Raw genomic sequence first — 16,029 nt, 5'->3', positions numbered from 1 at the left:
AACTACTTGAGCTTTCTCTGCGGAATCACCATGGCGGCTGGGACCCTGTACACATACCCTGAAAACTGGAGGGCCTTCAAGGCCCTCATCGCTGCTCAGTACAGTGGGGCTCAGGTCCGCGTGCTCTCCGCACCACCCCATTTCCATTTTGGCCAAACCAACCGTACCCCTGAATTTCTCCGCAAATTTCCTGCTGGCAAGGTTCCAGCATTTGAGGGTGATGATGGATTCTGTGTGTTTGAGAGCAATGCCATCGCCTACTATGTGAGCAATGAGGAGCTGCGGGAAAGTACTCCAGAGGCAGCAGCCCAGGTGGTGCAGTGGGTGAGCTTTGCTGATAGTGACATAGTGCCCCCAGCCAGTACCTGGGTGTTCCCTACCTTGGGCATCATGCACCACAACAAACAGGCCACTGAAAATGCAAAGGAGGAGGTGAGGCGAATTCTGGGACTGCAGGATGCTCACTTGAAGACAAGGACTTTTCTTGTGGGTGAACGAGTGACACTGGCTGACATCACAGTTGTCTGCACCCTGTTGTGGCTCTATAAACAGGTCTTGGAACCTTCTTTTCGCCAGGCCTTTCCCAATACCAATCGCTGGTTCCTTACCTGCATTAACCAACCCCAGTTCCGGGCTATCTTGGGTGAGGTGAAACTGTGTGAGAAGATGGCTCAGTTTGATGCTAAGAAGTTTGCAGAGAGCCAGCCTAAAAAGGATACCCCACGGAAAGAAAAGGGTTCGCGGGAAGAGAAGCAGAAGCCCCAGGCAGAGCGGAAAGAAGAAAAAAAGGCAGCTGCTTCAGCTCCAGAGGAGGAGATGGATGAATGTGAGCAGGCACTGGCTGCTGAGCCCAAGGCCAAGGACCCCTTTGCTCACCTGCCTAAGAGTACCTTTGTGTTGGATGAATTTAAACGCAAATACTCCAATGAGGACACGCTCTCTGTGGCCCTGCCATATTTTTGGGAGCACTTTGATAAGGATGGTTGGTCCTTGTGGTACGCTGAATACCGCTTTCCTGAAGAGCTCACCCAGACCTTCATGAGTTGCAACCTCATCACTGGAATGTTTCAGCGATTGGACAAGCTGAGAAAGAACGCCTTTGCCAGTGTCATCCTCTTTGGAACCAACAATAGCAGCTCCATTTCTGGAGTCTGGGTCTTCCGAGGCCAGGAGCTTGCCTTTCCGCTGAGTCCAGATTGGCAGGTGGACTACGAGTCATACACATGGTGGAAACTAGATCCTGGCAGCGAGGAGACCCAGACCCTGGTTCGAGAGTACTTTTCCTGGGAAGGGGCCTTCCAGCATGTGGGCAAAGCCTTCAATCAGGGCAAGATCTTCAAGTGAACATCTCTTGCCATCACCTAGCTGCCTGCACCTGCCTTTCAGGGAGATGGGGGTCATTAAAGGAAACTGAACATTGAAAAAAAAAAGAAACTACTTGAACTGAAAGGAAAATTGGTAGGCAGATAATTTATTAAACAAAGCAATTTACTTTGGAAACCATATTATTTGAAAGGGAAATATTGTTGTAAGGCTTTTCTTCCTTACCTTGAAGAGAACACAGGATTAGTTCTCACTTGTACAATTAAGTAACTAGGTCTAGTGATCCTAAGCTTCAAAAACCATACTGTTTTAGGGTAATAATGATTTATTTTATTAAGTATACAGTTAGAACAGATAAAAAGTATAAAATAAACCATTTCTTTAGGCTTTCAGTAACCATCTTAAATTTTTATAAACCATGCTCTGCATTACTATTTAGACTGAATCTGAGTTTTAGCTACTGCTTGCTTAGTGTAACTCATTGGGATATTCTAAATAACTAATAAAAACTGACCATTTTCATTTCAGGGAAAAAAAAAATGCTTCCAGGTGAGTATGTTGTCAACAAAAAAAAGCAAATCTTATACATTTCTTAATGAAAACAAGAAAAAATACCTCAGAAGTTGAAAGAGAACATTTAATTTTTTTACTGAAATCCAAGGGAGTTTGGATTATGAGACAAGGAACTAGATAGTTAATTTATGTGTGATGACAGGTAATGCCTTACCAGTAAACTACACCCCCAACCCAGTTACAAGGTTTAAATGTATTGGTTTGTTAGAAGATTGCCTGATATTTTCGTTAGCTATTATTTATTACTATAAGTACTACTAGACCTTTCTGAGACTCAGTATACACTTCTGTTACAAAAGTTTTGATATTATAAATACAATTAATAATTTGTAAATACAAATGCTGATTTCCAAGCCTTTTCTGTAACTTTGTTAGCATGATAGTAGAGTATATTTTATATATTTATCAAAAAGTGTTATACAGAGTATACCTAGTGTGTAAGTGAATAAAATTAAAAGTGAGATCTAATGTATAAAGTACATACTAGTCTGTTTTTGAATGAAATCAGCTTTTGCTGTAGCTGTAATTTATTGCTATTTGACTTATTGGGAAATTTTTGTTTCTGAAATTGTTTTTTAGTAGATAAATTGATTGGTTATTACCAAAATTTAATATCTAATATTTTTTTTTTTTATGGTGGTGGTGGAAATAGTGCCTCAGTGTGTTTGGAGAATAAACATGGATATCCCTGAAGAAGCTAATCAGAATCTTTCCTTCAGTTCTGCTGAACGATGGTGGGAACAGACAGATTTGACCAAACTAATCATATCAAACAATAAACTTCAGTCACTGACAGATGACCTTAGACTCTTACCTGCACTGACTGTTCTTGATGTAAGTTGAATATAATTATGTGTTGTTGGTTGAAGAGACTCCAAAGCTAAAGTTAGGCTTTGATAAGCAGAAAACTCTTCATGTTAAGTTGATACAGTCAAAGGGAAAATAATATTATTATGTCATGCATTGCATAATGATTAAGGGTGTAAAACATCAGTTTTTAATTCTGACTTTCCAACTTAACAGCCAGTGACTTTGGGAAGGTTTCCTATTTGTGCTTTAGTTTCCATATGTATCAATGAGAAAAGATACTACTATTTTTAATTATTAGAATTCTCTGTGTTAACATGTACAATCAGTATTTAATTGTTGCTTCTACTCATCTTTTTTCTTATTGCTATATTTTATCATCACTATTACTCTAGACATTAAAACAAGTGTAGTACGTAAGGGTTTTTTGGGGTTTTTTTTTGTAATTCACTTTCAATCTCACTGACTTAAACTATTAAACTCAAATTTTTGTGATTTTTATTCAGGTATTCAGTTTTTAGTCTCTAGTCACTATGTCGTGGTAAATTGGAGCATTAATAGTTATTTCAGAGTATATAAACTTCTGGTTTACATAGCAACATCAAAAATCCTCTAATTCATGTGTGAAAAAGATTGAATGAAAATAGTGAAATTTCTAGAGAAGTTTTTTTTTTTGTGTGTGTGTGTGTTTATTTGTGAAATGATTGAATTGGCCTACTCCAAGATACTTTCCTCCCTTAAAAACAGTATGTTTCTGTGAGAACATGAGAGAAGTTCTTCTCTCTCTTATGAAATTTTTGTATATGTTGACGTAAATAATATCTTCACCTGTACATGACATTAAAACTCCACTCGATGAGGTGAAGCTTTTTTGTTTTATTTTGGTAATATTTAAAATCAATAACTTATTACTTCATGATTTCTAAGCAGTAGTTGGGTCAGTTTTAAACCCCTTTTCCTCTTCTACACTCAGAACAAATTACAAATAGGTGTCATGTCACTGAATTAGAAGAACAGGGATTATCAGTGAATAATTTTGTATAATACCAAGATCATGTGTTGTTAATTATAAGAATAAGAATACTGATTTCCTTTTAATAATTTTAGATACATGATAATCAGCTAACATCACTTCCTTCTGCTCTAAGAGAACTTGAAAATCTTCAGAAGCTTAATGTCAGGTAAAATTTAAGCTATTTATTTCTAATGTTGCAATTATAATGGTATAGATTTAGTATTCTTTAAAATTATTTTCTAACATTAGAAAATATCATGAGGCTGGAGCATAGCTCTGAGGTAGAACCTGTGCGTAACATCCATGAGGCCCTGGGTTCAGTACTCAGCACCAAAAAAACAAAAAAAAAACTTGGTGTTATCTTAGAAAGTAGTTGAATAAGAATTTTAATTTCTTTTTTTAATATTTATTTTTTAGTTATAGGTGGACACAATGCCTTTATTTTATTTTGTGGTGCTGAGGATCGAACCAAGTGCCTCACGCATGCTAGTCAAGCGCTCTGCCTCTGAGCCACAGACCCAGCCCTTAACTTTTAATTCTTAATTAGTTGTCCTTTTTAAAAAAATGGGTTTTGCTACATTCCCCAGGTGGTCCCTGAACAGCTATGCTCAAGCAATTCTCCTGACTTAGCCCCATGTAGCTAGGACTATAGACTGGCCCCTCTACTCTCAGCAGAGCATTTGTCTTTGTGTTTGGTTTTAGAATTCCCTACATGTTTTCTGGTTTTATGAATTTAAGGCCAGTTGATTTAAAATAAATGTTTTTGACTGCTTACCGAGCATGGACAAAGCCCTGGATTCAGTCCCCATTACCAAAAAAAGAAAGTGTTTGTTTTATGTTTATGAGATAATATAGAAAGATTCAGGTCATATCAAGTTTTAAATTACTATCATGACCCATATGAAGCTTACTCAGTTTCCCCAAGTTAGGGCAGTGAATCAAATTAGAAATATTAAAGGTTATGAGAAATTTAAGAAATAAGACAAAACGTGAAAATAAGTGAAAGAGCAGAATTCAATTGGGACCAACTTTGATGGAGACTGGGTCTAACTCCCCAAAATGAAGTCATTTAAATGAATGGGAACACCAGTGGGATTCCGAGTAAAGAACTGAGGAAACAGAAAGAAGATAGTAGAAACAATTCCTTTGGATGTTAGCAGGTTAGGCCCACCTCCTGTACCTCAGGGGCAGCTGCTTTTGAACCTAGGGCTATTAGCTAAGGCAGGGTATCAGCATAATCTGGAATTATCTAGGGGAATTTCACTTAGGAGTTCCAAGGAAAGCAACCTCCCTGCCTTGTTATGGCTCAAACAAGCCCATAATTCATACACGGCCTCCAACAAATTACCTCTATATTCTAGAAAGTATCTAGACAATAAAGAAGAGTTATTAATCAATTCCTTTATTAATGCTGAAGAATTTTGTGTTTTTTTTTTTTTTTGTGTGTGTGTGTGTGTGGTGCCTGAGATCAAACTCACACATGCTAGGCAAGTTCTCTACTACTAAGCTAAATCCCCAGCCCTCAGGGTTTTTAATATTAGCAGTTTTTAAACTTTTCCAAGGACCCCTTGTGTTCCATGCATGTTTCTGGTACTGTCATTGGCAGATAGGATGCTAGGTGGCTGAGGCTCTAAATGCTTCCTCCCAATTAACACCCAGATTTATAAGAAAGAATATCTTTGCCCTGTCTATGTTATATAGACACAGATTAAGAGAAAGAAGTTAGGGGAGATTTCATTTAGGAAAAGAAACTGGTTATAAAACAGATATGGTTATAGATCTATTTAACACAGTATAGTCAGTTCTGTTTTCTAGTGGTAAGTTAACTGGTTTGAGAGAAACAGTCCCTAAAATAACAGTCCTCATTTGGTGAAAAACTTGAAATTACCATAAATCAGAAAAACTATCTACACCTGATGGGCTGAGGATCAGTGGTAACGCACTTGCCTGGCATGTGTGAGGCACTGGGTTCGATTCTCAGCACCACATATAAACAAATAAAGGTCTATCAGCAACTAAAAAAAAAACAAAAAAAACAAAACACTATCTACACTTGAAAAGGTGCTAATTGTTTAGATATGCATCAGAGGATCTTCCTCTTATAAGTCAAAAGTATAGACAGAGCCTGCAAGGACAAGAGTGAGGAGCATTAAGCATGGAGGGGGGTTCAGCTTTAGATTCTAAAATGTTAAGTATATGAATTTCAAGATGGAGGAAATATATAGCTAGAATTATATCTTTTCCCATCTCAATCTTTATCAAATATACCCAGACTTCAGCTACATAACCTAGAATAATAACCAACTTTTAATAGTCTTACTCGTTCTTATTTTAGAAAACAAGAACGAATGGCTTGTTTTGGCTTTTTTGTTGTAGCTAGTTTTTTTTTTTTTTAATGTAATTTAGGGTTATTATACAGCCCCTCATATTTCTATTTCCCCCTGTTAGTGCATGAAGTAACTGTGTCATGATAGTAGAGTAGAATTCATAAGTGAATAATGAAGTTGTGATAAATTTGGGAATCTCTTCATTTCTCTCTTAATAACCAGGGAGCATATCATCCTCAGTGATGTGGGACTTCTCCTAAATCAGTAAACTGAGTATCTCTAGAGAAGGGTACAACTGAAAAGTTCAGACTGGAATTGACATGTCAGGCCCTCAAACAGAACTAGATATTTTTGTCTTGAATGCTATGTTTACAACCTTACCTCCATATAAAATATAACTCTTCTGTAGGGTGTGGGTAAATGTACACAAGTCAGATACAGTATAAAAAGTTATAATAAGTACAAAAAGTAAGAGTACAATAACCCAGTGCCTCACACAGGCTAGGCAATTAAGAGTATAATAAGTCCTTTCATGATACATGTAAAATTAAGTTGACTATAAGCAAGAAATTAGAAGTTCACTGATTATATGTTTATTTAGAAACTTTATTTCTTTAAGATTCTAATTTGGTTACTTTAGATTACTGTTATTTTAACGAGTATATATTTTTGGAAAGTGAATTTTGATAAGTACTTAAAATTAATAACCATATCTTATTTTTCTAACAGGTTCACATAGTTGATTAGCAAGAATGTCTTTGATAAATATCTATTGCGTTGTTTACTAAATTATTCATTTATTTTATCAATCAATAGCCATAACAAACTGAAAATGCTCCCTGAAGAAATTACAAATCTAAAAAACCTGAAAGGCCTGTACCTCCAGCATAATGAACTAACTTACATACCAGAGGGATTTGAACAACTTTCCAATTTAGAAGATTTAGTAAGTTGTGATTTTCTAATTTTGTACTATTGTGGCTGGTGGGATTTTTTCATCAGACTGAGAAATGTGATATGATTGAAATTGTGGGACCTGGATGGCTGATTTTATGATTAGATTATCAGAAATTGTGTATTTCAATTAAATTGCTAAATCAATAATTGTAAACTTCTTTTTCCTATGATATTAAATCAACTTCAAGTTATAACTCAGGACTAGAGTTTGGAAAAAAGCAAAGAAGGTGACTATTCAGAGACTTTTATAGCTTAGAAGGAAGTTGTCTTGAGCATATATCAATTTTCTTCTATCCCTATACTGCTTTTTTTTGTTGTTGCTTTAATGTATTTTTATTGTAGATGGACACAATACCTTTATTTATTTACTTTTATATGGTGCTGAGGATCGAAACCAGTGCATCACACGTACTAGGCTAGTGCTCTACCACTAAGCCACAACCTCAAATCCCCCCATACTGTTTTTGTTCTTTACATTACCTGTGGCCCAGCCCTGTGAGTATCTAGATAATCCCTTCAAACATGCCTTTTCTTCTCTATTTTCCAAAATGGCCATATTTCCTACTAAAACTTTTATTTTATGTTTTACATATCCTTAATAGAGATAATGATAAAGCAAAAGAAATAGTATTTTAATCATATTATTAATAATAAAAACAATAAGATCTTTGCTTCGTGTTTTACATATGGCAAGCTAAATAGTTCTATCCCTTAATATATTAAGAAACTGTGAAAGTGCATCCCTTTTTCTGCAGTTTACCACCAAAGGAATAAGACTCTACTGTAAAGTATTCCATCTTAAAGAATTTAGTCACATCAAATGAGAGGTTCTCATATGTATTATATATTCTAAATAGTTATTTCATATTGCATTTTGGTTCTTTTCCCTTTTACAAGTTTTCAACAGTTCATTTGTGTCATGTTAACCTTAAACTTTCTCACTAAAGTAAAAATTAATCCTTTTACTTTTATTTATTGTGTAAGTACCACCTCCTTGATAATCTCCTCAATTGCTCTAGTGTTTGAAAAAAAAAATATACATGTCCAAGCTATTCTTTCAACGTTTTGTTGTTGTTCAGTCTGGTCAGATTGGAAATTAGGTTATAGAATAAAAAGGCATATGTAGATAAAATGAATGAAAGAAGGGAGCTATCAGATTTTCTTATAAATTTTTTAAAATTTTATAAATATTAAAAGTAGTTGATATTTAAAAAGCATACATTAGGGGCTGGGGATGTGGCTCAAGCGGTAGCGCGCTCGCCTGGCATGCGTGCGACCCGGGTTCGATCCTCAGCACCACATACCAACAAAGATGTTGTGTCCGCTGAGAACTAAAAAATAAATAAAATTCTCTCTCTCTCTCTCCTCTCTCAAAAAAAAAAAAAAAAAAAAAAGCATACATTAGAGTTAAAAGCTGGCAAGAAACTTTATAATAAATGAAGTTTCCCAGTTCTACTTTATGGGTTCTCAGTCATTTGCATAATGAAATTTTCCTTTGATAATTGTGTTCTTAAGGATTTAGTGTCAAATAAATCATAAATATGGAAAACAACATATTAAAACAGGTTAAAATGAGAAATACCTGTGACCATTTAAATTACTAATTTAACATTATAAAAACTGCTTAGCCCAATGGCACTAAATAAATATTTGTTGAAGTAATACTGGCATAAATATGGATTAGTGTATGTATAGTATACTTATGTTTTATACCTTTACCAACTACAATAATTTAATATTTTATTTTATCAGTAATACGTTGTAGAATTTAGAAGGAACGGAATAACTTGGCATAAATATGGATTAGTTTATATATGGCCATACTTATGTTTTATATCTTGCTACAGTAATTAAATACTTAATTTTATTAGTAATTTCATTTAGAATTTAGAAGGGATTTTTATTAGAATGATTGGGGTTTTTTAAAATGCTTTGAGAATCGTTGGGCTTGGTGGCACACACCTGTAATCCCATTGGCTAGGGAGGCTGAGGCAGGAGGATTGTGAGTTCAAAGCCAGCATCAGCAGTATCGAGGTGCTAAGCAACTCGTGAGACCTTGTCTCTAAATAAAATACAAAATAGGGCTGGGGATGTGGCTCAGTGGTCAAGTACGCCTGATTTCAATCCCTGGTACTCCCCCCCAAAAATGTTTTGAGAATTTCTGAATTAATTTGTTAGCAATTATTTTAAAAATTTTTCATTTTAGAAAAGTGTTAGATTTATTATAGTTGTAAATATATGCCCTTTACCCAGGTTGTCCTAATGTTAACATTTGTATACTTATGAAACATTTGTAAAAACTCAGAAATTCATATTGGCATAATTCTAACTATAGATTTTAATTCATTGTTTCCCTAGTTTTTTTTTTTTTAACTACTCTTATCTTTTTGTTCCAGGTTCTAATCCTAATCCCATTCTATTTAATTTCTGAAACTTTCAATAATATATAATATTTATTTATTAGCAAGCAATTCCTTGATTTTTATTTGAGAATTAGAGTTGTAGATTATATGGTTATATGTTGTAGATTATTATAGTGTTATATTAGTAAATTTTTGTAAAAATGAGCTGATTCAGCTTTTTACTGTTTTCTATCTCAATTTATTCAGTTACAGAATACAGTTGTTTAATATTTGACTTATTGAAAATCTTCATAGCTATTTTAAGTCATTTTTTTCTTTTCATTCTTACAATTGACCCTACTTAACATTTTGCTGATAGAAAATGGAACATTTTACACTTAATTCAAGTGTTACAAGAACTACCTGATTTATAACGTTGTTTTTTAAAGGATTTTTTAAAAAAATAGTTCTCTCATTTAAAGAAAAAAGAGGAACTTCAAAATTTAAAGAAACATTGAAGTATAGAGATAAATTAAGCTAGCGCGAACGCATCAAAAGTACAAGACTTCTAATCTTGGCCAATGTAAACTTCCGAAGTCAGCAGATCCAAGAGAATATATTTTTTTGTCAGAAATTGAAATGACCACTTTTTCCACTTTGTTTTTCTTTCTTTCAGGAACTTTTCTATCTTGCAAAGATGTCTTTCATTTGTTATTATGGGTTACCAATAATGTACCTAATTCATTCAATAGAAGGACAAAATACATTTATGCATTGCAAACATAACATGATATACTGTGCCTTAGTTTTAATACTAACCTTTATGTAAAATATTTTTAAAGTAAGAATTTATTCTAGGGAAAAGTGCTAGGGATAGATATTCACCAAATTACATTGTTTTATTTTGTGCACGTGTAAATATATAACAACAAATTCCATAATTATGTACAACTATAATACACTATTAAAATTTGTGGAAAGAAGAAAGAAAAAAGAATTCATTCTAATTTCTATCTGCTATCTTGATGAATACATTGTGGGTCTATAGATATTTGAAAACATTGAAGTGAATGATAATCTGGGAAATTGTGTTAAAGTTACAAAATCAGTCACCTCTAAAGTAGACTTTTTTCTTGCATTTCCCCCAATTTCTGAAACTCCATTTAGGGCTATTTATGTACTCTCCTGTTTTCTCACTTATTCATTCATTCTTTCTTTTAAAGGATCTTTCAAGCAATCGTCTTTCAACTGTTCCTGTTAGTTTTTCTTCTCTGTCTAGTCTGATACGACTCAATCTTTCCAGTAACCAACTGAAGAGTTTGCCAGCGGAAATAAGCAAAATGAAAAGTAAATCATTTTTAAAATGTTTAAAAAACTACATAAGTTTGAAGTTGATGTAACTTGCCTTTGGAAAAATAATTTGTAACATAATTATAGAGAAGTAAATAATAATTTTATGATAGTAAATGCAAGCAATACTTAGTCACATTTTCTCCAGACCATTATTATCTGACAAATTTCTAAAGAATTAACATCAAAAGATATTTAGGCATATTAAAAAGTAATTGAGAAATTGATTAAGGTTTTCAGCTATGCTATCTCTTCATTTGTTCAGCTGTGCTATCTCTTCATATAGTTTTAACTATAGTTATAGTCTTTATGCAGTTTATAGTTATAACTATATATAACTACATAAATAATATATAGTTATAACTAGATATAAATATATAGTTAGCTAATATAGCTATATAGTTATATAAATATATACCCTGTATAGTTATAGGACATTTAATTGTTATTTAACTATAAATAAATGGATTCTAAGAATAATTTCTTCATTTGTATGGTGTCATGAAATTTTACAATGCTTTTGTTCAAATTATTTTGACATCACATAATTTAATTTACAGTTCTGTAAGTTAAATCAGGTAATTTTTTTTTTTTTTTTACAGTTTAAAGATTGATAAACCTTGATGAAGAAATTATGTTGTAAATTTTAAAAGTTGGTCTGAAATCCTCTTGCTTTATCCCCACTGCTTGTATTCTTTCAGTTAGTGCTCCTAGATGCAAACATTTCTAAAAATTATTCTTTAAAAATTTGAGTGGATCAGACAGCAACATTCTTTTCTCACTATTCTAGTTAAATAATATATAAATTTTATTAGTTGAAAGTAGTACTGTTTCATTTGCTTTGAAACCAGTTAGCATCTTCTTATACTTGAAAATATGCAATCTAAGGCAACATATCGATATAGCCTTGAATTATTTAAAAATCAACAGGCTCAAACTGCAGGAAAATAAGTTGTGAATGCGTACTACAGTCTGTTGGAGAGGTAGGAGAATAGATGTTGGCCCTAGTAAGTGGAAGAATCTAATATGGAGTAAGCCTATTGAATCTTTTTTTTTTTTTTAATTTTTTTAGTTATAGATGAACACAATATCTTTTATTTATTTTTTTATGTGGTGCTGAGGATTTAATCCAGTGCCTCATGCATGCTAGCAAACGCTCTACCACTGAGCTACAACTCCAGCCCATGCCTATTGAATCTTAAGAAAAGAAAACCTTTACTTCTTTTCCAATTTTGTTTTTCTGATTGTCTTTAAGAAAGAAGGATCCAGGAGCTGAAAGAGAGATCCTGCAAGTAAAGATATTCTTTTGATGGACTGTAGTTGTGACTCAGTGGTAGAGTGCTCCCCTAGCATGTGTATGGCACTGGGTTCGATCTTCAGCAGATAAAAATAAATAAGTAAAACAAAGTAATTGTGTCTATGTACAACTAAAGAAAAATATTTTTTTTAAAAGATATTCTTTTGAGCTGTAGTAAATATTCTTGTCAGGAATGTTAGCAGAGGTGTTAGGAGAAGCATATAATTAAAAAAAAAAATAGAAAAGAAGATGGGAGTGGGAAGGAGTAGCAAGCAGTAGGGATGAATGGAAGAATGGAAGGGAGTACATAAAAATCCGAGTCTTTTTAGCAGAAAATCTACTTACCTAAAATCCCAGTAACTCTAAGACACTATTAGCCAGAGTTACTTGATGTCCATTCATTCAGTCAATGTGCATATATGTTAAATGTCTTTAATTATGGCCTTTTCTTTTTAAGGGTATATAATATATGCAATAATAATTGTATATGATTTATATACTTTAAATCAATAGAGTACTAGTGAACTTTGTTTTTTAACTGCACTGCAAAGATAACAAGCATTATTATTAAATACTAACTTTAACATCATTAGGTCTTGATTTTAATTAAATGTAAAGAGAAACTTAGTTTACATTTATTTAGTTCAGGAATATTTGAGTATTCTTGATAATAATCAAGATACATTAGCCTATGTTCATAAGTACTTGCAGAGATTTATTACCCATTCTTTGAAATTCTATATTATCATACACCAATTTTTTTTCTTTTTAAACATTTTATTTTCACTGAATATATATTGCAGGATTAAAGCATTTGGATTGTAATTCAAATCTCTTGGAAACTATACCTCCTGAATTGGCTGGCATGGAATCGCTAGAATTGCTTTATTTGCGGAGAAATAAATTGCGTTTTCTACCAGAATTTCCTTCATGTAGACTATTGAAGGTACTATTTAGTATATTACCAAGTAACTGTATATTTTCTAAAAGTTGCTTATGAAAATGAATTTTTTTTAAAGGACCTAATCTTTTGGTCATGTGTGTTATAAGTAATGGTGTGTGTGTGTGTGTGTGTGTGTGTGTGTGTGTGTGTGTATTTTTTAGAATTTTAATGTGACTACTAACTTTAATGATACTGTTAGTAACAGATTTTTAAAACAAAATAATTTTTAAAAATAGGTATTTGGTCCTTTCACCTGATTAGTAGTTCATAACTGGAGAAATACTATATAATGAGGGTAACATGGTATGTTGGAACTATCCTATGGGAGACCTGAAATACTAGTACGAAATATTTACTTAATGCTATAAGTTGGCTTCTCTCACATTTATGCGATCTGTTTAAAATTACTTTATTTTGGCTTTAAGAATATAACATTGAGGGCTGGGGTTGTGGCTCAGTGGTAGAGTGCTTGCCTAGTATGTGCAAGACCCTGGTCAATCCTCAGCACCACATAAAAATAAATAAATAAATAAAAAATAAAGGTATTGTGTCCAACCACAACTAAAAATTAAATATTAAAAAAAAAAGTATAGCATTAGAGGGCTGGGGATACATATAGCTCAGTTGGTAGAGTGCTTGCCTGGCATGCACAAGGCCCTGGTTTCAATTCCCAGCACCATAAAAAAAAAAGAATAATGGGTTGGGCTGGGGTTGTGGCTCAGTGGTAGAGCACTTGCCTTGCATGCATGAAGCAAGGGTTTGATCCTCAGCACCACATAAAAATAAATATAAAAATATATTGTGTCCATCTACAATTAAAAAATATTATTAAAAAAAAAGAATATAGCATTATAGCCAGGCGCAGTGGCACATGCCTGTAATCCGGCAACTCAGCAGGAAGATGGCAAGTTCAAAGCCAGGCTTAGCGAAAGTGAGACTCTTGAGCAACTCAGTGAGGACCCTGTCTCTAAATAGAACGCAAACTAGGACTGGGGATGCGGCTCAGTGGTTGAGTGCTCCTGAGTTCAATCCCCAGTACCAGAAAAAGAAAAAGAAAGAATATAGCATTATAATTATGTTTAAAATTTGTCATGCTTTACTTTTCTTTATATCTACTTTTAGTGTTAAAAGAGTTTCTAAATAGAAAGATAACAGTGATCTAAAAAAATGGTAATGGAAAAGTTTTCATTTAATTAAATTAGCTAATTTTCCAACTGATAATTATAAATTCTGTTAATGGGATACCAATGTGTATAATTATCATTAATGGTAACATTACATGAACTCACTAAAATATAAATTTTTTGATTGGTACTGATTTGTTTTGAAACTAATTTTTCATCATTGTACTTTTTAGACTTATGCTTTTATTAATATTATAAATGTAGCTAGTAAATCATTTCTCTACTTTGGTTTTATAAACTTGATGTTTCTGCAAGATTCATCTTTAATTATTTTTCTATTGCCAGAACCTTTTTGAAGGTATTCTTCTTTGCCTTTTTTCTTTATATGTAAAATAGCTTAAATGTAATTAAAAATGTACTTTAGTAATAAGAAAGTTGTATTTTTTCTAATGTATATTTCCATGATTTCAAGTTAAGAGTACCCACAACTTTATTTTCATTATCTAATATAAAATTGAATAAGAAACGTGTATGGCTGATCTTTGTTTTTTTAGGAATTGCATGTAGGTGAAAACCAAATTGAAATGTTAGGAGCAGAACATCTTAAGCATCTGAATTCCATCCTCGTGCTAGACCTGAGGGATAACAAGTTAAAATCTGTTCCAGATGAAATTACACTACTCCAGTCTTTGGAAAGGCTTGATTTAAGCAACAATGACATTAGTAGGTAAGTTAATAGATCAAATTAATAGAAGTTATATTTGTGTTTAGTCATAATTTGTTAATTAAATATTTGTAAAACAATACATGAGATCCTTTTGTAAATCTTGAATTCACTAAATATTTATTGAGCAGATATTATCTACAAAGAAAGATTAACTAGATTTCGTCCTTGGCAGCTGGCTTGATGTATTTATAGAAGTAGAAACAAGTTACTGTAATTCACTAGAACTAAAATCTAAGGAAACTGGATTTTTGGTCCACATTATTTTGTTGTACATAATGGTGGGACTTGTTATGTATTCATACAAGCACACAATATAACAATATTATTTGGCCAACACAGCTCCCAGCAGGCTGGATTTTTATGTGTTTTTTCACGGTACTATGTCCAACTCTTAGATCAGTGCCTTTGGCATATAGAAGGTGCTTTATAAATGTTTCTTGGATCTGTTAAATGAATGTAAAGCCATTAGAGGAATATAAAGCACTTTGGGGGGTTAAAGGATTTACAGTTCACTAAGAGGAATCAGGGCACACTTCATAGCAGTAACTTTTTCAGATGTTCTTCAAGACTGGGATTAGGGTAAAGTAAGTTAATTGCCTAGCACACAAAATGTAAGAACATACTCGCTTTCAGAATTACACCTCATCTTAGTTATACCGGGTCTTTATACAATAGAAGTTTCAGGTTCATGTGTAAGGTAGTGAGGATGATACATTTGGCAGGAGGAAACAGCACAAACAAAACTTTGGGAATTCTAAATAAGGTGCACATAGGGAGCTTGTAAAAATTTTGAGTTTGAAAACTAAGTTGAGCCACATGGAAGAGACCCTTGAAGAAACAGTTTTCATTTTAAGTGCTATAGAAAGACTATGTACAAGGCTAATTTGAGTATAATATTAAAACAATAACTGCCGCAGTCTGGCTGGGCACAAAATCACGAGCCACTCACACCTTGTAGATTCAAACAGCAACTCTTTATTCTCGAACTGTCACCAGCACTCTACACACAGGTTCTGGGCAAAATCCACGCTCTCCACCGTGCTCTGAATCCCAAATACTCTCTGAATCCTACGAGAACTCAAGGGGAACTCGAACTCAAGGGGAACTCAAGGAGCGGGTGCCTGGAGGCAGCAGGATATGCCCTATTCCCAGCAGGATACACCTTAAACCTGGAACCGCCCCCTAAACCCAAGGAGCGCCCTAAACCCAGGTCTGCCCTGGTCCTTGAGCAAGGTCACCTTACA

General features: G+C 33.5%; 1 protein-coding gene and 1 pseudogene across 2 annotated transcripts in view; both read left to right on the top strand.

Moving 5' to 3' along the window:
• Lrrc40 (leucine rich repeat containing 40) overlaps positions 1–16,029 on the top strand; it is a 60,882-nt gene that overhangs the window by 4,540 nt on the left and 40,313 nt on the right. For both annotated transcript variants that reach the window (XM_026410231.2, XM_026410238.2), the window contains exons 2-7: positions 2,549–2,730; positions 3,811–3,884; positions 6,862–6,991; positions 10,568–10,691; positions 12,795–12,937; positions 14,613–14,785. In XM_026410231.2, coding sequence (XP_026266016.2) covers positions 2,549–2,730; positions 3,811–3,884; positions 6,862–6,991; positions 10,568–10,691; positions 12,795–12,937; positions 14,613–14,785 — 826 coding nt within the window. The remainder of the gene's footprint in view (positions 1–2,548; positions 2,731–3,810; positions 3,885–6,861; positions 6,992–10,567; positions 10,692–12,794; positions 12,938–14,612; positions 14,786–16,029) is intronic.
• On the top strand, positions 18–1,349 carry LOC144249082 (elongation factor 1-gamma pseudogene; annotated as a pseudogene).

The sequence above is a fragment of the Urocitellus parryii genome, chromosome 11 (assembly GCF_045843805.1).
Source record: "Urocitellus parryii isolate mUroPar1 chromosome 11, mUroPar1.hap1, whole genome shotgun sequence".
Taxonomy (NCBI): domain Eukaryota; kingdom Metazoa; phylum Chordata; class Mammalia; order Rodentia; family Sciuridae; genus Urocitellus; species Urocitellus parryii.
The sequence above is the reverse complement of the archived record's forward strand: the minus strand, read 5'-3'. Positions and strand labels throughout refer to the sequence as shown.